The 22,891-nt window shown below is 41.4% G+C and overlaps 1 protein-coding gene across 2 annotated transcripts in view; it reads right to left on the bottom strand.

The window, feature by feature from the left end:
- TH (tyrosine hydroxylase) overlaps positions 1-22,891 on the bottom strand; it is a 77,885-nt gene that overhangs the window by 7,976 nt on the left and 47,018 nt on the right. For both annotated transcript variants that reach the window (XM_069740286.1, XM_069740285.1), the window contains exons 8-11: positions 19,387-19,522; positions 16,629-16,698; positions 12,976-13,032; positions 1,014-1,109 (exon numbers count right to left, since the gene is read on the bottom strand). In XM_069740286.1, coding sequence (XP_069596387.1) covers positions 1,014-1,109; positions 12,976-13,032; positions 16,629-16,698; positions 19,387-19,522 — 359 coding nt within the window. The remainder of the gene's footprint in view (positions 1-1,013; positions 1,110-12,975; positions 13,033-16,628; positions 16,699-19,386; positions 19,523-22,891) is intronic.

The following is a 22,891-nucleotide window of genomic DNA, read 5'->3' as shown; positions in this document are numbered from 1 at the left end:
CAGACCCGGCAAACAAAACGGTAACGCTGATGGACTAAGTCGACAAACGGAACTTGTACCAACCCTATAAACTTCGGTCATCCCCAAACCGATCCGTTAAGGATCAGACTGTGTATGCCGATCGCGTCGCTGAAAAGGGGAGCCGTGTTACGGAACCACTCAGCACCCAGAATATGTTGTGCAGTTATATGTATGTATAATAGGTTCCATGTGAGATGCATGTCCCTAATGCATCAGCCCACAGGCTGCGCCCCTGGGCAGAGGGGACACGATATTCCCCTTTTGTCCGCCCCTCCACCTTTGTAATTCCCACAGTAAATATCGTAATGTATGGCTGGCCTGCCGCTTTTCTATTGGCCTGCCCTGTGTATCTGTGTGATATATTCTGTGTCCTGTGAGTAAAGTGTTGTCAGACTGGAAATACGTGGAGAAGCAGTGATCTTTTATATGCGCCCATGTAACCAAGCAATTCCAGCCAGCATCCTTTATTCAGACTCCAGCCAAAGCAGAGTGGACCTCCTGAAACACGGGGTGGTACTGAAAGAGGTACCCCAGCTTGGTAGACCCCGTTAAAGGCATCATGGTGGCTCAGTGCGTAGCACTGCAGCATTGCAGCACTGGGTTCAAATCCCACTAAGGACAACATCTGCAAGGTATGTATGTTGTAAGTTCTCTTTGGAGTGTGGAACGAAAACTACAAAAACAGGGAGAAAATACAAAGACATACTGATAGGGAATCAAGATTGTGAGCCCCATTGGGGACAGTGATAATGTATGTAAAGCGCTGTGGAATTAATGGTGCTACATATAAGTGAGTAAAATAAATAAAAGCTTATGGGCCCAAATGCAAAATCTCAAACAGAGCCTCCAACTATCATGGGTCTCTTATAGAATGTATCTGCACATATGGATTTTTGGGGCCCCCTAGGCTTCAGTGTATGGGTGTGATTGCAACCTCTGGACCCAGTATAATTATACCTATACTTCTTTTCCAATGGCAGAATAATACATACCAGCAATTCACCATATGAAGATAGTAAACCGGCACCATAGGCTTTTACTTCTCCATCCTGCTTGCAAAGTCCAAACTCCACGGTAAACCAATAGAGCTGTAACAACACGCAGGGGAAAACAAACTGCTAAAATAATTTCTATTGCTATACATACAGCATACGAAAGCTTTATATGGGTGTACATGAAGCAAAAAAGAGCATGTTTCAAACATTCCTATGTGCCCCTATGTCTGCCCATTAAACGTCCTGGGGTCTCTGCTGACTAAGAATCTCTGTAGGTCGTCACCACCACGTAATGTCAGAATTTTGCTATGTAATCTGAAGGCAGCATTAAATAGAGGCTGAGACACAGATTTATATATGGGATATGTCACTTATTAGGCTATGTGCTGTTGTTTCCATACAATGAAAGTTTTAATACCAAGAGATTATCACTGCCTGGACTACAGTTCATGTCAGCCATGGTCCAATCACACTCCTTCCCCTGATAAACAGCTCACTGTCAATATACACTGTACACAGAAATCTGTGGCATGGGCGGAGTCAGCAGTGGTGTGGATGGGGTCAGCTTTCTGAGCTCTGCTACATCCTAATTCTAAGGGCGCAGTCAGATGGCCGTATACACAGATGATGGCTTTTGGCTCTCCAGACCTGAGCGTAACAGCCTGTGTTTCTACTGAACTGTCACACTTGGGCCGGAGAGATGATTGCCAGTCCGACCATCGTGATACGATCGTTGTCCGTGTTATACGGCCGTCTGACTGCGCCCTAAGAATTCTGGTTGTATCACAACTACTGCACCCAGTAAACTAAGTGATACATCACTGGAATCAGGGTCTCTTTTCCTACATTATGTTGCTCTCAGATGAGGTAGTAAAAACTTGCTGACAGATTCCATTTAAAAGAAAATGTCAATTTAATTATTTAGCAGTGAAAATCTTTCCTAAGTATCTTTTTATTACGGCTGAAACTACAAACGTGCAAAAAATACTGCATATCACCGTCAGCTTGCTGGTGACTTACATTATGCTGAGACGTAGCAGTGGCATAGTGCGATCTTTGGCTGAGTGACGTATAACATAGTAACATACTGTAGTAACATGGTTATTAAGGTTGAAGGAAGAATTTAAGTCCATCTAGTTCAACCCATAGCCTAATCTAACATGCCCTAACATGTTGATCCAGAGGAAGGCAAAAAACCCCATGAGGCAAAGAGTAAGCTCCACATTGGGGAAAAAAATTCCTTCCCGACTCCACATACGGCAATCAGACTAGTTCCCTGGATCAAGGCCCTATCAATGAATCTAGTGTATATACCCTGTAACATTATACTTTTCAAGAAAGGTATCCAGTCCCCTCTTAAATTTAAGTAATGAATCACTCATTACAACATCATACGGCAGAGAGTTCCATAGTCTCACTGCTCTTACAGTAAAGAATCCGCGTCAGTTATTATGCCTAAACCTTCTTTCCTCCAAACGCAGAGGATGCCCCCTTGTCCCTGTCTTAGGTCTATGATTAAAAAGATCATCAGAAAGGTCTTTGTACTGTCCCCTCATATATTTATACATTAAAATAAGATCACCCCTTAGCCTTCATTTTTCCAAACTAAATTGCCCCAAGTGTAATAACCTATCTTGGTATTGCAGACCCCCCAGTCCTCTAATAACCTTGGTCGCTCTTCTCTGCCCCCGCTCTAGTTCAGCTATGTCTTTCTTATGCACCGGAGACCAGAACTGTGCACAGTATTCTAAGTGTGGTCGAACTAGTGACTTGTATAGAGATAAAATTATGTTCTCCTCATGAGCATCTATGCCTCTTTTAATGCATCCCATTATTTTATTTGCCTTTGTAGCAGCTGCCTGACACTGGCCACTAAATGTGAGTTTGTCATCCACCCATACACCCAGGTTTTTTTTCATTGACGGTTTTGCCCAGTGTTTTACAATTAAGCACATAGTCATACATCTTATTACTTCTACCCAAGTGCATGACCTTACATTTATCCCCATTAAAGCTCATTTGCCATTTATCAGCCCAAGCTTCTAGTTTACATAAATCATCCTGTAATATAAAATTGTCCTCCTCTGTATTAATTACCCTGCAGAGTTTAGTGTCATCTGCAAATATTGAAATTCCCCTCTGTATGCCCCCTACAAGGTCATTAATAAATATGTTAAAAAGAAGAGGGTCAAATACTGACCCCTGTGGTACCCCACTGCTAACCGCTACCCAGTCCGAGTGTGCTCCATTAATTAACCGTTTCCTATCCCTGAGCCAGCTCTCAACCCACTTACACATATTTTCACCTATCCCCATTATTCTCATTTTATGTATCAACCTTTTGTGTGGCACCGTATCAAAAGCTTTTGAAAAGTCCATATATGAACGGTCCCTAGTAAACCCGTGCTGATACTGGGTCATGAGGTTATTCCTCTTCAGATACTCCAGTATAGCATCCCTTAGAATGCCCTCCAGGATTTTACCCACAGTAGAGGTTAAGCTTACTGGCCTATAATTTCCGAGTTCAGTTTTTGTCCCCTTTTTGAATATTGGCACCACATTTGCTATACGCCAGTCCTATGGCACAGACCCTGTAATTATGGAGTCTTTAAAAATTAAAAATAATGGTCTATCAATGACTATACTTAATTCCTGCAGTACTCGAGGGTGTATCCCATCCGGGCCCAGAGATTTGTCAATTTTAGTGATTTTTAGACACCGCCGCACTTCCTGCTGGGTTAAGCAGGTGACATTTAATGGGGAATTTTTGATATCACCAATCATATTGTCCGCCATGGAATTTTCTTGTGTAAATACTGATGAAAAAAAGTCATTTAGCATATTGGCTTTTTCCTCATCCTCATCCACCATCTCACCCAGACTATTTTTAAGGGGGCCAACACTATCATTTTTTAGTTTTTTACTATTTATGTAGTTAAAGAATATTTTGGGATTATTTTTACTTTCTCTGGCAATGAGTCTCTCTGTCTCAATCTTAGATGCCTTGATTTGCTTTTTACAGAATTTATTTAATTTTCTGTATTTATTTAATGCCTCCTCACTACCTACTTCCTTTAATTCTCTAAATGCTTTCTTTTTGTCACTTATTGCGCCCCTTACAGCTCTATTTAGCCATATTGGTTTCCTCCTATTTCTAGTGTGTTTATTCCCATACGGTATATATCGTGCACAGGTCCTATCCAGGATGCTAATAAACGTCTCCCATTTTCTTTGTGTATTTTTATGTCTCAGGATATCGTCCCAGTTAATTGCACCAAGATCATCTCTCATCCATTGGAAATTTGCCCTCCTGAAGTTTAGTGTCCTTGTAACCCCTCTACTACACATCTTACTAAAGGATACATGAAAACTTATTATTTTGTGGTCACTATTACCTAAGTGTGAAGAGCAGAACAAAAATGATTACCTCAATGAACAAAAATAAAAAAAGGAATTTGTGATAAATATTGACCTGTCCATTCAAGGACATTTTAGCTATAGTATGAAATCCTGTTTTTCTTGTCTGTGGAATTGCCTTTGTACTGTTTGTTGTGAAACTGCCGCCCACGAAACTGTTTTCTTTTCTTTTCTTTCTTTCCTGTTTTGTCTCTTTGTTTAAACATGCAAAACTTGTATAACCACTAACAACTATATAAAGAAGGGATAGCACATTGAAGGCAGGCGTGCTTCAGAGACTTCCCAGTGATACACTATACAAGACGTGTCTTGTGTATTATTTCTGGTGATTCACCACTTCCAAAGGCTGCTCCGACTGAGTGTGATCCCGACATTTCCTGGCGCCTGAACAGGGACCCGAGGTCTGTGTATTCCTTCAAGAACACCGGCAGAATACGAACGAAAAGAGAATCTGGGATAATGGACGGCAGATAAACAAAAACCTGGCCAGGTAAGAGACACTGTTAGATCTCTTATATCTGCCCTGCACTGTCCGTAAGATTTTCTGTGTCGTGTTCTTTAGCGGGTAGTTCTAGTAGAGGAGGATACCTATAGCTCGGGTTCTTGAACTATTTAGGAATTGATCACCTCACGGAGTACGGCATTGAATGAGAGTGAATGTGAATAGAAGGTGTGTGGAAGTTGGGAATAGCCCTATAAGCCGCCCAGGGGGTTGAAACAGAAGAAGTGACTGTCCCACTGGGCAACGTGGTTGCGTCCTTTCGGGGAGACCTCCGCGCCTATGTTCAATCTCTGATCCTGTCTTTGACAAAAACCTGGTGACGGATAAGTGTATGATAGTATGAGCCCAGGACAGATAAATTAGCCTGGGACAAGAATACGTTGTATGTGATAGTATAAGCCCAGGACAGATAAATTAGCCTGGGACAAGATACGTTGTATGTTCTTTTTCTGTCTGGTTGCATTTGTGTTGTTTGCTATAGGTGTAGGAATCAGGATTTTCTTACATCAACACGATTTAAACATCCTAGCTCCTTAGGAAGAAGGTAACGAGGTATTCTCATACCCAAACGCCACCTAGGGCAAGAAAAAGACATCCTAGCTCCTTAGGAAGAAGGTAACGAGGTATTCTCATACCCAAACGCCACCTAGGGCAAGAAAGCTCAGGATAAGAAAATGGGGAATAAGCAAACAAAGTCGGAACCAGAAGAATTAGATATCTATACTATCATAAAGGAGAGAAGTGGTGAGGATGCCACTAAGGGGCTGAAAAAGATTTTTAGTAAGTTTGGAGTTACTAGGGCAGAAGCTTTTAGTAGAAAACTATGAGAAGGAATTCAGGAAAGGAAAAAAGGCATAATCAGAGACAAGAAATGGATAGATCAGATCCAAGCATTGATTGATGTCTCTAGGGTAGCAGAAAATGAGGGATGGACATATAATCAACAGAGTAAAAAGTGGTGTATTAGACCCACAGGCTGTGGAGAAAAACAAAATGTGGAATCTAAAAATACCCCACCCCCATACCTTAACCCACATGCCCCATCTTTTCTCCAAACACCACCTCAAAGTTTAGCCGGACCAGGAGGATGGGTATGTCCGCACTGTGGACAACAAAATCCAGACTGGAGAAATGATTGCCTAGCCTGTGGTACACCTAGACATGGCGCTGTACTTGCCCCTGTTAGGGTAGTACCAAGACCCTTTAGGGAACCTGGTGCTGACGGAGTAATGGGAACTAGATATCACCAAACTCGACAATATTTCCCTTGGTCCCCCGCTGAAGGCATGTCTCTCTTGCACAACGCACCAGATCCCACCCAGTGTCCAGTTAGATTTGCACAATATATACAGCAAATTATGCAGACTCACGCTGGAGTTTGGGCAGATGGAGAAGAATTATGTAGAATGAAAATGACTCCTGGAGTCTTCCAGGAGCTATTAGCAAATCTACAGGTACATAGGCCCCAAGCAGGAGATGGTGCCTTACAAACGATAGAATCAGGTACACAATTTGTAGATCACTTAATGGTTTTCATGAGGGAGAGACAGAGGCAGAGAGGAACAACGGGAGTGGTGGCTCAGAAATCTGGACAATCAGTAGACGAATATTATCTAAGTGTAGAAAATAATTTCAGAGATGAAGGCATGGATCTAACCGCTCCAGGAATGATGAGGTTAGTTACAAAAACCTTTATAGATGGATTGTCTCCAAAAGTGAAGGAAAAGCTTAAGGCCGCAACCCCTGATTGGAGAACCTTGGAAGACCCACACCTGGCTAGACAGAAAGCTGTAGGGATAGAAATGGACTTAAGAGAAAATTCTAAGCCAGTAAGAATTGCACAGGCTAATACTGGCTCTGCTAATCAAAAGTTTACTTGTCATTACTGTAAGAAGCCAGGACATTTCCAAAGGGAATGTAGGAAGAGAAAAGCAGATATAGATTCAGGAACCTTTGTACCCAAAAATAGGATAAATAACCCAGTGCCTGATCAAACAGACAGCTCAGAATGACTGAAAGTTATGCAGGTCTCTCTTCCTTCTAGAAGACCAATAATACAAGTTGAAGTTGAGGGTAAAAATGTACCTTTTCTGATAGATACGGGAGCAACATCCTCCATTTTAAATCAGGACTTTTTACCATATCCTGACAATATATCCTCAAAGGTTACATATGCAGAAGGGTATGATGGTAAAATTCAGGCGTTGCCCTTTACAAAACCTTTAAATGTGAGCTTTGGCCCTAAAACTTTTGTATCCAAATTTTTATTTGCTAAAGGTGCACCTACCTGCTTGTTGGGTACTGATGTCTTAAGTAAAATGCATGCAAACATCCATTTTAGAGAAGATGGCACAGTTATGCTGACCATCCCTGAAGATGCAGAAACTCTGGAACCATATGTTAGAATACAGGCAATGGAGGATTTTCCCGAAATTTACACTCAACAAGCAAAAATTGACTTGTCTCGGGTTCCTGACAGCCTATGGGCAAAAGGAGACACTGATGTAGGATTTTTAGAAACTGCCCCGGGAACCATGTTACCTCAGCTTAGGCAATACCCCATCAGCGCCCAGCAAGAACAGGCGATTTCTCAACAAATTCAGGATTATGTGTTACAAGGTGTTTTGGTAGAAATCAGGTCACCCGCCAATACACCCTTATATCCTGTTAAAAAGAAAGTGTCCTCCAAAGAAACTATGGTGAAATATCGCATGGTGCACGACTTACGGGAAATCAATAAGGTTTTGGCACCGGTCACCCCTGTGGTACCGAATCCTCATACCTTACTGTCTCAAATTCCCAGCACTGCTGCATATTTTACGGTAATTGACTTATCAAACGCATTTTTTTCTGTGCCACTACATAAGAACTGTTGCCATTTGTTTGCCTTTACATTCAAGGGTAAACAATTAGCATGGACAAGATTGCCACAAGGTATGGTACACTCACCAACTTTGTACTCTGAAGCAATGCAGACCGTGCTAAAAAATTTCATCCCAGAACCAGGAGTAGTCATTCTACAGTATGTAGATGACTTACTTATTTGTTGCCCTGATGAGCAGACGGCAGTTACCTCAACTGTTAATTTCTTAATTTTCCTAGCGCAAGAAGGCTGTAAAGTAAATAGACAGAAACTCCAGGCTTGTCAACAAACAGTCGTGTTTTTAGGTCACTGCATATCACAGGGCATCAGACACCTCACACCTCAACGTACGGAAGCCATACGTAACATGCTTGAACCCAGGAATCACAAACAGCTGCGTGCTTTCCTAGGTATTGTTTCACACTGTAGACAGTGGATCATACATGCAAGTCAACTCATGCAGCCTTTATATGACTGTATTGCCAACACACCATATTCACTCAGTGAAGAGGCTAAACAGTCATTTTCCTCTTTGAAAACAGCACTGGTATCAGCTCCGGCTTTGGGACTCCCAGACTACACTAAACCTTTTCAATTGATGGCAGCTGAGATATCCTCACATGCTACAGGGGTGCTCACACAAAAACATGGAAACAAACAGAGACCTGTGGCATACATATCAGCTCATCTGGACCCTGTAGCTAGAGCCGCACCTTCTTGTGTAAGAGTAGTAGTCGCAATTTCACTGTTATTAGATAAAGCTTCTGAGATTGTTCTTGATCACCCACTTCTAGTTCAGACCACTCATGATGTACATGGCATTCTTAACCAGGTCCAACCTAAACATATTTCAATGGCCAGACACCTCCGTCTCCAATGTTCCCTACTACTGCCGCCCAACATTTCCTTTGCCAGGATTCAGACTCTTAATCTCGCGTCTTTGCTCCCTTTAGAGTCTGAGGGGGGTACCATACCTGAGGAAACTGCACTCTCCAACTCCTTTGAAACTGCACTCTCCAACTCCTTTGACCCATCAAAGTCAATGCATGATTGTGTACAATTAATGGAACAAGAGACTCAGGGCTTATGTAATGTACGTGACAAGCCACTCTGTAATGCTACATTTGAACTTTTCATAGATGGCAGTAGATATGCAGATATGAATGGACAATTTCATACAGGTTATGCGGTAGTAACTCAGCATGAAGTGCTGAAAGCAGAACCTCTCCCTGCTAATCAGTCTGCACAAGAAGCAGAACTTACGGCATTAGTTGAAGCTCTAAAAATAGCCAAAGATCAGACAGCAAACATATACACTGATTCTAGATATGCACATGGCATTATTTTCGATTTTGGCGTAATATGGAGAGCCAGAGGTTATATGACTGCTTCAGGCCAACCTGTTAAACATGCCTCCCTCATTAGACAGATTCTGGAGGCAGCACAAGAAACTAAAGAAATAGCGGTGATAAAGGTAGCTGCACATGTGAGACTCGACACCGAGGAAGCCAGGGGTAACGATAAAGCCGATAAGGCAGCAAAACAGGCAGCACGTAAACCCTTACATCATGCCCACACACTAGATAGCTCTGAAGATGATGAGGAAAGATTGAAGGAAGCTCAGAAACAGGTAGACGACGAAGAACGAGGGCAGTGGCAGAAAAAAGGGGCAGAAGATCAGCAAGGATTATGGAAAAAAGGAACTTTGTTGTGTTTACCCAGAGCCTGGTACCCCGCAGTGGCAAGTGACCTCCACCTACCCACGCATGTGTCGGCAAATGGTATGACGCTCAAGGTAAAAGAAAGGTGGTTGGCTCCAGGCTTTGGTAATTTTGCTCGGAACATGTGTGCTGCATGCGCTATATGCCTGGCACACAATCCAGGTCAGGCCATTAAAACTCCAACCAAGCATCATGTAAGACCACTGTATCCCTTTCAAAGACTCCAGATCGACTACATCCAACTTCCTAGGTACAATGGATACGAATATGTGCTTGTGTGTGTGGACATGTTCTCTGGGTGGCCAGAGGCTTATCCAGTTCGTAAAGCCTCAGCAAAAACTACTGCCATTAAAATAGCACATGAACTGATACCCCGTTACGGCATGCCTGAGGTGATCGAGTCAGATAGGGGTACCCATTTTACTGGGGAAATATTCCAGAATGTTATGAAAATGTTGGGAGTAGAAAACCAGTTTCACACTCCATATCATCCACAGAGTTCAGGTAAAGTGGAAAGATTAAATGGGACAATAAAATTAAAAATCCAGAAGGCCATGGCAGAAACAGGAAAGCCTTGGACCGAGTGTCTACCACTTGCCCTGTATTCCATCCGAAACACCCCAAGGGGGAAGGCTAAGCTGTCACCACATGAGATTCTTTTTGGTAGAGCAGCAAATTTGGGTTGTTATTTTCCACAACAACTGATGTTGAATACTGAGACTTTAACTGCTTATGTACAAGAATTACAAAAACGTTTAACTAAAGTGCATTCGCAAGTTTTTGCTTCCCTTCCAGATCCAGAAAATCTCGAAGGAGGCCACAAGTTGGAACCTGGTGATCAAGTCTACGTGAAAAGACACACCAGAAAGACTCTGGAACCGAGATTTGACGGACCTTTCCAAGTCCTGTTAACAACTCCAACAGCAGTCAAGCTTGAAGGAAAGGCATCATGGATACTTGCAAGCCATTGCAAAAAAGCAGTATAAGACTCATGATATTGATGTTAATAATGTTAACCTCAACGGAGGCATGGGAAAGACTGAATTCTCTAGCCCTTTTGAACAATAGATTCGTACAACATCATAGAAAATTAGTGCATGACTTGTTAAATAATACGCAACCCCTGGCAGATTGTTGGATCTGTACCCATTCACCAGTATCAGCCACAAGTATACCTTTTCTAGCAGTTCCCGTGTCAGCTGAAGAAATATTCGCTTGGCCTAATTGTTCAGACAACCTGGCCAACAACCAACCTGGCAATACTAGACTATGGAATACTACAATCGCCATACCAATTGTGGGATGGGTAGAATTTCCTTGGTGGCAGGGCAATCTTACAGGAAAAATAGACAACTTACAATATTTAGCATTCAAGGGAGGAAAATGGGTACCTAGGAATAAGACTGGATTAACTGATTTAGGACAGGTCCTCACTGAAAATCTACAGCTCAGTTTCAGTACAACCACCCCTTCCTCTGATGCTTTCAAACCTACAGTATTGGAAAGATACATACATAATAGAAAATGGGAACATTCTGAGTTGTTCCCCCAAGGTGATGCAGACAGTTGTACAAGTAAGCCGGGGAACCTGGTTTGTAATGAATCCAATGAGTATGTCAACGGAATGCATGTATGTGGGAATCCCGCAGCCGGGTACTGTAGCCCCTTGGGACAAAAACCCTCTTGGTGTATGCTTCAGAATGTATCTAGTTTTGTGGATTTGGCTCACAGATTGGTATTGCAGCACTCAGCTTTGTGGGATCTGCCTGAGGGTACATTTTGGATATGCGGAGAAGGAGCATATAAATGGCTTCCCGTAGGTATAAAGGGTACTTGTACATTAGGACGCCTAACCCTGGCTACTTTCATAATTTCAAATAAACAAGTGAATATGCAAGCCGTGCCCAAGCACACACTGTATAAAAGAGCTGCAGATAACTCACCACGTCCCTCGGGGAGGCCGCATATAGTACAAATGGGAATTCCCAACAAAATTGCTAGTACCATTTTTATTTATCCTATGTTAACACAAATGTGGGATAAATTAGTTAGAGCCACGGATTATCTAGATGATCAGATTTGGGATATATTGGACATATTAAATACTAGTATAGCTGTACAGAATCAGCTTATAATAGTCACTAACCAACATACTCTGGTATTGGATTACCTAACTGCCTCACAAGGGGGTATGTGTCAAATCATCGGACCCACCTGCTGTCATTATATAGACCCGAATAGTACTATGAGTATGAGATTTAAATTAAAAGACGTACAAAGACTCAGGGATCAGCATGACAAAGACAATGACCAAAATAAGGATAGCTGGTGGTCAGATACCTTTTCTTTTCTTAACCCGGCCAATTGGTTCAGAGGGATCGGTGGGTGGGTTACCGGGATTATGCAAAGCCTAATACATACAGTTATGGTTATTGTAATTATATATGTATTATTCAAGGTTGTACTCAAGGGTATCTCGGTATGCACAAATAAATTTTGTGTAATGGATGCGAGAATATAAAGTTTTTTTTTGTAATATCACAAAAAGAATGACTAAAATGATCGACAAGGTTTTGAATGGAATATGTCAAAGGGGGGATTGTGAAGAGCAGAACAAAAATGATTACCTCAATGAACAAAAATAAAAAAAGGAATTTGTGATAAATATTGACCTGTCCATTCAAGGACATTTTAGCTATAGTATGAAATCCTGTTTTTCTTGTCTGTGGAATTGCCTTTGTACTGTTTGTTGTGAAACTGCCGCCCACGAAACTGTTTTCTTTTCTTTTCTTTCTTTCCTGTTTTGTCTCTTTGTTTAAACATGCAAAACTTGTATAACCACTAACAACTATATAAAGAAGGGATAGCACATTGAAGGCAGGCGTGCTTCAGAGACTTCCCAGTGATACACTATACAAGACGTGTCTTGTGTATTATTTCTGGTGATTCACCACTTCCAAAGGCTGCTCCGACTGAGTGTGATCCCGACACTAAGTGACCCCCAACCCTTATATTTGATATGCGAACTGGCCTGTTACGAATCATCGATACAGCAATATATGTGCACAGTGCCTCTAGCAGTGACTCTAAGCCAGAGTTGTGTCATTGGTGATAAGAGTCTGATTGCAGAAGGTCCCATCCCCTGGGAATCCTATTGACCACAAGAACGGAGGTGCCCAACTAACTCCCCCCACACTGAATGGAGTGGCAGTGGAGTATGTGCGCTGATCCAAGATTAAAGGTCTGCCGGATCTTCTGCAATCAAATGTTACAAAAAATATCAATATGACTAAATTGGTTTTATGCTAACTATTGATGCAGGAACTTCATCCTCACAGATATACCTGGTGGCTGAATCAATGGGTACATTGTATCAGGCAGTATAGCAGCAGATTAATTATATGGCAATAATTATACCTGTATTATGGATCACATCCGTTCTTTAATGGTTCTTACCGTGGCCAGTTTCTCTATTTCTTCATCTGTTGCTCCAAGCGATGCCAAGCCAATGTCCTTCATAAAACATATAAACTCAGCAATAGAAATGCTTATTTATCTGCTTTTTTATATTTTATGCTTATATTTTATGCTTATGAAATAAGTATTGAACATGTCACCAATTTTCTAAGGAAATATGTCGCTAAAGTTGATATTGACATGAAATTCGATGTCGGTAACAACCCATCCAATCCACACAGGCAAAGAAATCTAACCATAGTTGTCCATAAATTTAATTATGTGTAATAATGAAAAATAACAAATGGAAACAGTATTGAATACGTGAAGAAAGAGAGGTACAAAAAGCCACTTAGTGAAAAATAATATTTGCTGGTTCAACTGATGGTCTATAAAATGGTGTCTCATTACCAAGGTGCCACATAAGAAACATCTCATAATGGGTAAAACCAGCGAGCTGTCTCAAGACCTACTCAGTCTTATTGTTACAAAATATACTGATGGCATTAGTTACAAAAGAATTTCTAAACTACTGAAGCTTTCAGTGAGCACTGTTGGGGCCATAATGCAGAAGTAGAAGGAACATCATTTCACCATAGACCAAGGTGGTCTAGATTTCAGACAGAGAATTGAAAAGAATGATCAGAAGAGTTGCCCAAAGAGCCTAGGACCACCTGTAGAGAGCTAAAGAAAGACCTGGGATCATCAGGTACGATTGTTTCAAAGAAAACTATAAGTAATGCACTCAGCTTATATGGTCTGTGTGTACGGTCACCATGCAAGACTATTGCTGCACAAAAAAGCATGTTAAAGTGTGTTTTAGGTTTGCTCAACATTTAGACAAGCCTGTGACATACTGGGAGAACACAGTCTGGACAGACAATACCAAAATTGAACTCTTTGGACGCTATAATACACTCCATGCTTGTAGGCAGGAAGGCACTGCATATCACCCCAAAAACACCATACCAACAGTAACATTTGTAAGTGGGAACATCATGGTGTGAGGCGGTTTTTCAGCATACGTCTCTGACAAACTTCATATAATTGAAGGAAGGATGAATGACAAATGTACCGAGACATTCTTGATAAAAATCTGCTGTCATCTACCAGAATGATGAAGATGAAACGCGGATGGACAAGTTAGCAAGACAATGATCCCAAACAGACAGCCAAAGAAAGTCTCAATTGATTTCAGAGAAAGAAAAAAAATCTGCTAGAATGGCCATGCCAATCACCTGACTTGAATTCAATAGAAAATGTATGGAAGGAACTAAAGCTCGGAGTCCATAGAAGGAGCCCATGGAACCTTTAGGATTTAAAGAGTGTTTATGTGGAAAAATGAGCCAAAATCACACCCAAGCCATGTCTGTGACTAGTTTCTCCATATAGGAGGCGTCTTGAAGTTGTCATCACCAACAAAAGCTTTGGTACCAAGTATTAAATACATTTCAGTAACAGTGTTCAATATTATTTCCCTGTTTCATTTCTCATTATTACACACAACTTAATTTATGGACATCAATGGTTTGATTTCTTTGTCTGTGTTGATTGGATGAGTTGTTACTGAGATCTAGTGAGAATTAAATGTCCATAGCAGCTTTAGATGTATATTCACTTAAAAAATTGGTGCTTTAAAGGGAATCTGTCACCAGGTATTTACTATCAGAACTGAGAGCATCATGATGTAGGAGCAGAGATCCTGGCTCCAGTGATGTATTGCATACTAAGATACTTGCTGCACTTTTGATAAAATCTCTGTTTTATCTGCTGCAGATTTAGCAGTTCTCTAAATGCTGAGCTCTGTATAACCCCACCCACACCACTGATTGGCAGCTTTCTGTGTACACTGTGCATAGCCAGAAAGCTGCTAACCAGTAATGGGGGCGTGGTTATATGCCACTCATAAAAATGGAGAACTACATGGCAGCAGGTTTATTAGTTCTCTAGTGATAATCCCCTGCTGATAAGAGAGTGATTTTATCAAAACTATAGCTAGAAGCCCGATAAATGACACATCACTAAAATTATGGTTTCTGTCTCTACATTATGCAGCTTCCAGTTTAGGTGGCAAAAACCTAGTGGCAGATTCCCTTTAATTAGAGGAGAAGGCAATATTCCATATTATTGCCTTACTGTTGTTATATATCTCTGTCTGTCCAACTGTGGGGTATTAAAACCTTACAAAAAAACATAAAAAACACATTGCAATTGTCCACTCAAGATTCCCCACAGCAGCAGCTTCATCATAGGGTGATGTATCGTTGTCACTTTCAGCCCCATCATGCCTCCAATAAATAGAATAAGCAGCATCGTCAGCAGTTTGGTCCATGGGTGTTTCCAGACTGCTCGGTGCCGCCTCAATCCCCGGCCCTCATGCCTCCATTGACGTGGCTGACCTCTCCTACATCATCCACAGATTCTGTTGCACCTGCGCAGATCTTGTTCCCTACTGTGCAGGCATGAGAGCTCAAAAAACCGTGGATGATGTCTGAGACATCAGTCATGTCAGTTACGACAGGGGATTGATTGTGGTGATAACAGAACAGACCAGTGACACCCATGAGTCTAGCACCTGACGGTTATATAAAGGAAACCTGGTGTGACATGTTCCCTTTAAGGAAGTTGGCAGTGCATCGCCACCTTTATGATCTTGAAGTTTTCACATATACGAGAGGGTACCCCCAAAAAAACAAGAATTACTTAGTTAATTTTTTTATTCACGATAACATCTTGAAAACATTAATCTCCTTCAAAGTCCTGTCCATTAAATGGTATGAACTTGTCTCAACGGTTTTTTCATGCTTTCCCTAGGTTTTTCTTCATACTCGAGGATCAGAAGAAGTTGCAGGGAGCTAGGTCAGACGAGTAAGGGGGGGTGACCCTGATTTTTTTGTCACAAGGGCTGGATCTTGGTGTTACACCCATGATCCTGAAACAAAACAGCAGTCCAGCCATTGGAAGAGGGCTTCATCGCCCAGACCAAAAAAGCATGCCAAATGAAGTCAAATTTGAAGTCCATGATGGTTTGTTCTTTCGACAATCCAAGGAGTCATTCATGTTGAGTTTGTTCCTCGTGACACCACAGTGAACCAACATTACTATCTGAGCGTGCTGAAGCGATTGCGTGAAGCAGTGAGAAAAAAATATCTGAATTGTGTCCATCGGGGAACCGGCCACTCCACCGTGACAATGCGCCTTTCCACACAGCGTTGAAAATCAACCAGTTTTGGGTGAACAACGTCATGATAACAGTTTATCACCCCCATTACCAGCCTGACCAATCCCTTGTTGATTTCTAATTATTCCCTAGAATTAAGAAAAACCTAAAGGGAAAGAGTTTTTAGGACATAGAGGAGGTTAAGAAAAAAAATCGCTGGAGGCACTTAACAGCCTTAGATCAGAAGAGCATAAATGTTCCGAAGAGTGGAAAAACCGTTGGGACGAGTGCATTACATCTAATGGATGGAATTTTGTAGGGGATTGATGTTTTCAAGATGTTATCTTGAATTGAAAAAAAAGTAAATCTATTTTTTTGTGGGTACTTCCTCGTTTCTACAACATATCAAACAATCATTTTATGATTTCCCACTTTATCTCCACCATTCGGATCGATGTAGGTGACAATTTTTAATAAAACTCTTGAAACTTACCTGTGAAAACTGAGCAAATGTTTTATCAGCCAACATAGGAACGTGTCCGAGCAGCTCATGACAACAGTCCCTGTGGAGCAGGACGAGAAATGATTATGGATATCATGTTCTGGTTATATTCCTAGAAATAGCGTCACCCTGTTATCCAATGACTATTGAGCTCCTCTTTATCCAGAAACCCAATTGATGAAACCTTTTACATTCATGAAAGACTTAATCTAATTAAAACTGCCAAAAATTAGATCTTCATTGATTGTACCTCCATAAATACAGTCATTAATGTAATGTAAATGCCTACAATGATGCTCCTGTCTAGTAGCAAGGATCATACTGATGGAAATGACCATTAGATCCGAGCTGCACTAATATTCCATGTAAAGTGGATTTTAGACATGGAATACATTTTTAAATGTAGTGAATTGTTTCTTCGGAGAGGAAGAGGACTAGAACTCTAGTGCCACCTATTGGAAGTAGCAATCCTAACAGTCAATGTCGACCCTTTAACGAGCCTTGTCACATGACTTAGGATAATAACCAAACCAGAATCTCAATTTGCAGACACTGTGTTTCGGGGTACTGCCCCTCGTCATGTGACAAGGCTCGTTAAAGGGTCGACATTGACTGTTAGGATTGCTACTTCCAATAGGTGGCACTAGAGTTCTAGTCTTCTTCCTCTCTGAAGAGACAATTTGCATATTTCCCAGAGGAGCATTGCGGCTTTAAGCCTCCTCACCTCGACATGCTTATCATGTCACTCTCCGCAAGGAGAAACGATACTTCTTGGATCCCGGTCAGACGCCTCTCACACAGCCAAACCAGATCTCCACTTTGCACTGACGAGGGGCAGTACCCCGAATCACAATGTCTGCAAACTGAGATTCTGGTTTGGCTTTTATCTATGGCTTTGAAACTGCTAAGACTCTTACTGTCGCTCTCATTCATTCCCGTCTGGACTACAGCAACTCTCTTCTGATCGGTCTCCCTCTTTCCAAACTTTCTCCTCTCCAATCCATCTTAAATGCGGCAGCCAGGGTCATATTTCTGTCCAGCCGCTTCACCGATGCCTCCATCTTGTGCCAGTCATTACACTGGCTACCCATTTGCTACAGGGTCCAGTATAAACTCATCTCTCTCACCCACAAAGCTCTCCACATTTCTGCACCGCTATATATCTCCTCTCTCATCTTTGTCTGTCGCACTACACGTGCCCTCCGTTCTACAAATGACCTAACACTAACATCCCCGTAATCCGAACCTCGCACCTCCGTCTTCAAGACTTCTCTTGTGCTGCGCCAGCTCTCTGGAATGCACTTCCCCAGATGATCAGACTGATACCTAGCCCCGACCTATTCATGCGCACTTTAAAAACCCATCTCTTCAAACAAGCCTACCAAATCAACTACTCAGTAGACTAACTTTGTCCTGTTCCCTCCTTCCAAATATTATCTGCATGTGAATCTGCACCCTACTATTCATCTGTCTCCACACCCTCCATGCACATGATAACTGCACTTGATACTTGACTATTGCACTTAAACACACGGGCTTATGACCAGATCATGCAGCTTTATATGAAAATCCCTATTTATTATAAATTGCCAGACCTGAAATAACAAGCACTTTTCACCTATTGTGTCCCCCTCCCCCCCCATTTCCTTGTAGATTGTAAGCTTGCGAGCAGGGACCTCACTCAATGTCACTGTTTAAATTGTCTTAACTTGTACTGAATTTGTTGTCTGTACATGTCCCCGCTTAATTGTAAAGTGCTGCGGAATTTGTTGGCGCTATATAAATAAAAATTATTATTATTATTATTATTATCCTAAGTCATGTGACAAGGCTCGTTAAAGGGTCGACAATGACTGTTTGGATTGCTACTTCCAATAGGTGGCACTAGAGTTCTAGTCCTCTTCCTCTCTGAAGAGACAATTTGCATATTTCCCAGAGGAGCATTGCGGCTTTAAGCCTCCTCACCTCGACATGCTTAGCATGTCACTCTCCGCAAGGTGAAACGATACTTCTTAAATGTAGTGAAGAAATACATTGAAGAGAATCTGTAAGTAGGTTCAACTCTCCTAAGTCAATTATATGGGCATGTAGGTTACATGAAGCTGAATAAAATGATACTTTGATATCAGTGATCCGATGTCTTATTCCAGAGAAATCTACATTTTCTTTAATAAGTAAATGAGCTGTTAAGATCTATGGGCCGGACATAGATCTCCCAGAGAATCTGCCTCCATCCATTTCTTATTTTAGATGAAACGGGTGTTAATAGTGTGAGACATGTAATGACTGACAGTCTGCTGTCCTGATCTACATGTCTCACACTGGTGATGCCTCCTTTCAATTATAATAAGCTCTGGAGGCAGATTCTCAGGGAGATCTTTGTCCGGCCCATAGATCTTAATAGTTTATTTATATATTAAGAAAAATGCAAATGATGCATCAGATCACAGATATAAAGATATAATTTTATTCAACTTCCTGTGACCTGCTTGCCCGTATAGATGGCCTAGGAGGGTAGATCCTGCTGACAATTGCCATTTAAAGCCAAATAATTGGCCTTTTCCTTAATACACATTGACTCTTAATAGTCAGTAACCTCACAATCACATCTCCACTAGGGATATGGAGCTGCAGAAAACTCCTACTCCTAATGATTTTCATTACAGTCTTTTGGGAACATGGTCCAATATTGCTTATAGTATTGCCACCATCATTGTCAGTTATGGTACAACTATGATCTAGTACATACGGCTCTGGCGAGTGCATGGGAGAGGATGCGTGTCGAATATACTGGGTGCACTGGAAAACACGAAAAGCCAAACTGGAGAGGAAGTCACGAGCAGATAGAAGGCCGGCCACCGGACGTAACTGGAACCCAGTCCTTTCTGTGATAAGTAGACAAGAAAACCACAAATCAGGGTTGATCCCCGTAGAATCTGCTCATTTATAATTGTTTGCAAAACACAAATAAAATGACATCACCTAAGGATGCGTTCACACATCCTAAGTCATTTGACAAGGTTCATTAAAGGGTCAATATTGACTTTTCAGGATTGCTACTTCAAATAGTTGATTCTAGTCCTCTTCTTCTCTGAAGAGGCAATTTGCATATTCTATTTCCCAGAGGCGCATTGTAAAGGTACCGTCACATTTAGCGATGCTGCAGCGATATAGACAACGATGCCGATCGCTGCAACGTCGCTGTTTGGTCGCTGGAGAGCTGTCACACAGACAGCTCTCCAGCAACCAACGATGCCGAAGTCCCCGGGTAACAAGGGTAAACATCGGGTTACTAAGCGCAGGGTCACGCTTAGTAACCCGATGTTTACCCTGGTTACCATTGTAAAAGTTAAAAAAAACAAACAGTACATACTTACATTCCGGTGTCTGTCCCCCGGCATCAGCTTCCCTGCACTGTCAGCGCTGGCCGGCCGTAAAGCAGAGCACAGCGGTGACGTCACCGCTGTGCTCTGCTTTACGGCCTGCCGGCGCTGACACAGTCAGTGCAGGAAGCTGATGCCGGGGGACAGACACCGGAATGTAAGTATGTACTGTTTGTTTTTTTTAACTTTTACAATGGTAACCAGGGTAAATATCGGGTTACTAAGTGCGGCCCTGCGCTTAGTAACTCGATATTTACCCTGGTTACCAGTGAACACATCGCTGGATCGGCGTCACACACGCCGATCCAGCGATGACAGCGGGTGATCAGCGACCAAAAAAAGGTCCTGATCATTCCCAGCGACCAACGATCTCCCAGCAGGGGCCTGATCGTTGATCGTTGTCACACATAACGATTTCGTTAACGATATCGTTGCTATGTCACAAAAAGCAACGATATCGTTAACAAAATCGTTATGTGTGATGGTACGTTAAGGCTTAAAAGCCTCCTCACATTGGCATGCCAGGCTTTGCATGTCACTCTTCACAAGGAGAAACATTACCCTTTGGATCCCGGGCAGACGCCACTCACCTAGCCAAATTAGATCTCACTTTTTGCACTGATGAGGAGCGCTGCCCTGAAACACGAGATTCTGGTTTGGCTTTTATTCTAAGTCATATGGCAAGGCTCATTAAAGGGTCAATATTGACTTTTAGGGTTGCTACTTCCAATAGTTGGTTCTAGTCCTCTTCCTCTCTGAAGAGGCAATTTGCATATTTCATTTCCCAGAGGAGCATTGCAAGGCTTAAAAGCCTCCTCACATTGACATGCCAAGCTTTGTATGTCACTCTTTACAAGGAGAAACGTTACCCTTTGGATCCTGGTCAGTGGTCTCTCACCTAGCCAAATCAGATCTCACACTTTGCACTGACGAGGGGCGCTGCCCCGAAACACGTGTCTGCATATTAAGAATCTGGTTTGGCTTTTATCCTAAGTCATATGGCTCATTAAATGGTCGATATTGACTTTTTAGATTGCTACTTTCAACAGATGGCGCTAGAGTTCTAGTGCTTTTCTTCTCTAAAGAAAAAGTTTGCATATTTACCATCGAAAAGAAATGGACCAATTTTTTTTATCTTGCCAGTTACATTCATTTGTTTTCTTATCCGTTTTTTTCTTTCCCTGAAGCAAGTAGACTGCCTGAAGTTTTTTTTATCCATTGACTCTTAAAAACAGATGAAACTCGGAGGGAAAACTGAAGTCTGTTTTCTATGAAACCCTGTAGTCCGAGTTTGATCTGCAAAACAGATGAGACTAGGACTTGCTCTGCGGCTTAGAATCCGAACTCATAGATCCATTTTTAAAACTGATGTGTATATGGATCAATCAAAATTCTAAGGATCAGTGTCCAAAAGTGTCTGGAAAAAAACGGACAGCCCCGAGACTTGACACGCGGATACGTGAATGCAGCCTAAAGATGGAATCATTCTAGATCTTGACGCCTGTATTTTCCTTGGAATATGTGCAAAGAAATAACATCAAGAAATATTTTCAATAAAACACGGGCATCACAAACAAACAAAATAATACAAAGTAAATTAATTTGTTATAGAATAAATAAAATATTGCAAAATAATGAATAATAATGTATCTCTCCATGTCACTGTGTGATACTATAGAAAAACTTCTGCAGACATACATGCCGTGCTGTTCCTCCTACAAAATACTGGCTGCCCTTTGTTTTATTATAGATGGATGACCCAAGTACTGTGATTTTGACAACTGCATTTTACACAATTGCCAGCAGGTGGAGACATATTCCAGTTCATAAACAAAGCATGCCACTTTGAAATAAAAAAAAAAAAAGAAAAATGCGAGATAAATAAAAACGTACTACAATCTGTAGCTCCCTCTCTCTACAGATGTAACAAATAGCTACGATTACAATGTGCGTCACATACATCGCAAATTAGAAAAAAAATAAAGGAAAACTTGGAGCAAAGCTTACATTACAATAAATATCAAAATAACAACGACACACGGTTAGGTGAACCCAATGAGGTACAAGACATTTCCCAGGATACAGGAACACATAAAAAATATAAGTTTTCTATGTTATCAAAAAGGTTACAAGCCGAAGAACAGGTCAAAGTGCTTGTTCTTCGTTAACCCTATTCATGACATTTGACATATATTTCCGTCATAAGCCGTGTCCCTGCCGTTAACACACTGAGCCCGCATCTTTTCCTGCGTGTGGCGGCTAATTTCATCAGCCAACAAGTGCCTTTAACAGCCGCACTGAAGCACTGCCATGCTTGGAACAGGCAGCTTCAAAGAAAGACAGCAAATAGTGAAAAAAATAAAGTCTTTAAAAATATGAAAAAAGTAAATAAAAAAAATACAAAAGTTCAAATCACCCCCCTTTTGCACCAAGGAAAATAAAACAATATAAAAAAAACAAATATCTAGATATTTGGTATACCTACATTCCGAAATGTCCAATCTATCAAAATTTAAAGTAAGTTAATCCAATTCGGTAAATGGCGTAAAGAGAAAAAAAATCGAAACGCCAGAATTACCTTCTTTCTTTTTTTGGGGCCAATTTTTTTGTACAATTTCCAATTTTTTTTCACCTCTCTTAAATAAAAGAAAAAATATATACATGTTTGGTATCTGCATACAAGTACTGACCTGGAGAATCATATTGCCGGGTCAGTTTTACCATGTAGTGAACATGTAAATGAAAACTATTTTTTTCCAGTTTTCCAGTACACTATATGTATCCTTACATCTAATGTGTTACATACCATAGCGCAGCAAACCTAGACGTGGGATTTTCAAAGACTGTGCATCCTCGAAAGTGTATTGCAGT

This window comes from Ranitomeya imitator, chromosome 9 (assembly GCF_032444005.1).
Source record: "Ranitomeya imitator isolate aRanImi1 chromosome 9, aRanImi1.pri, whole genome shotgun sequence".
Lineage (NCBI taxonomy): Eukaryota > Metazoa > Chordata > Amphibia > Anura > Dendrobatidae > Ranitomeya > Ranitomeya imitator.
The sequence above is the reverse complement of the archived record's forward strand: the minus strand, read 5'-3'. Positions and strand labels throughout refer to the sequence as shown.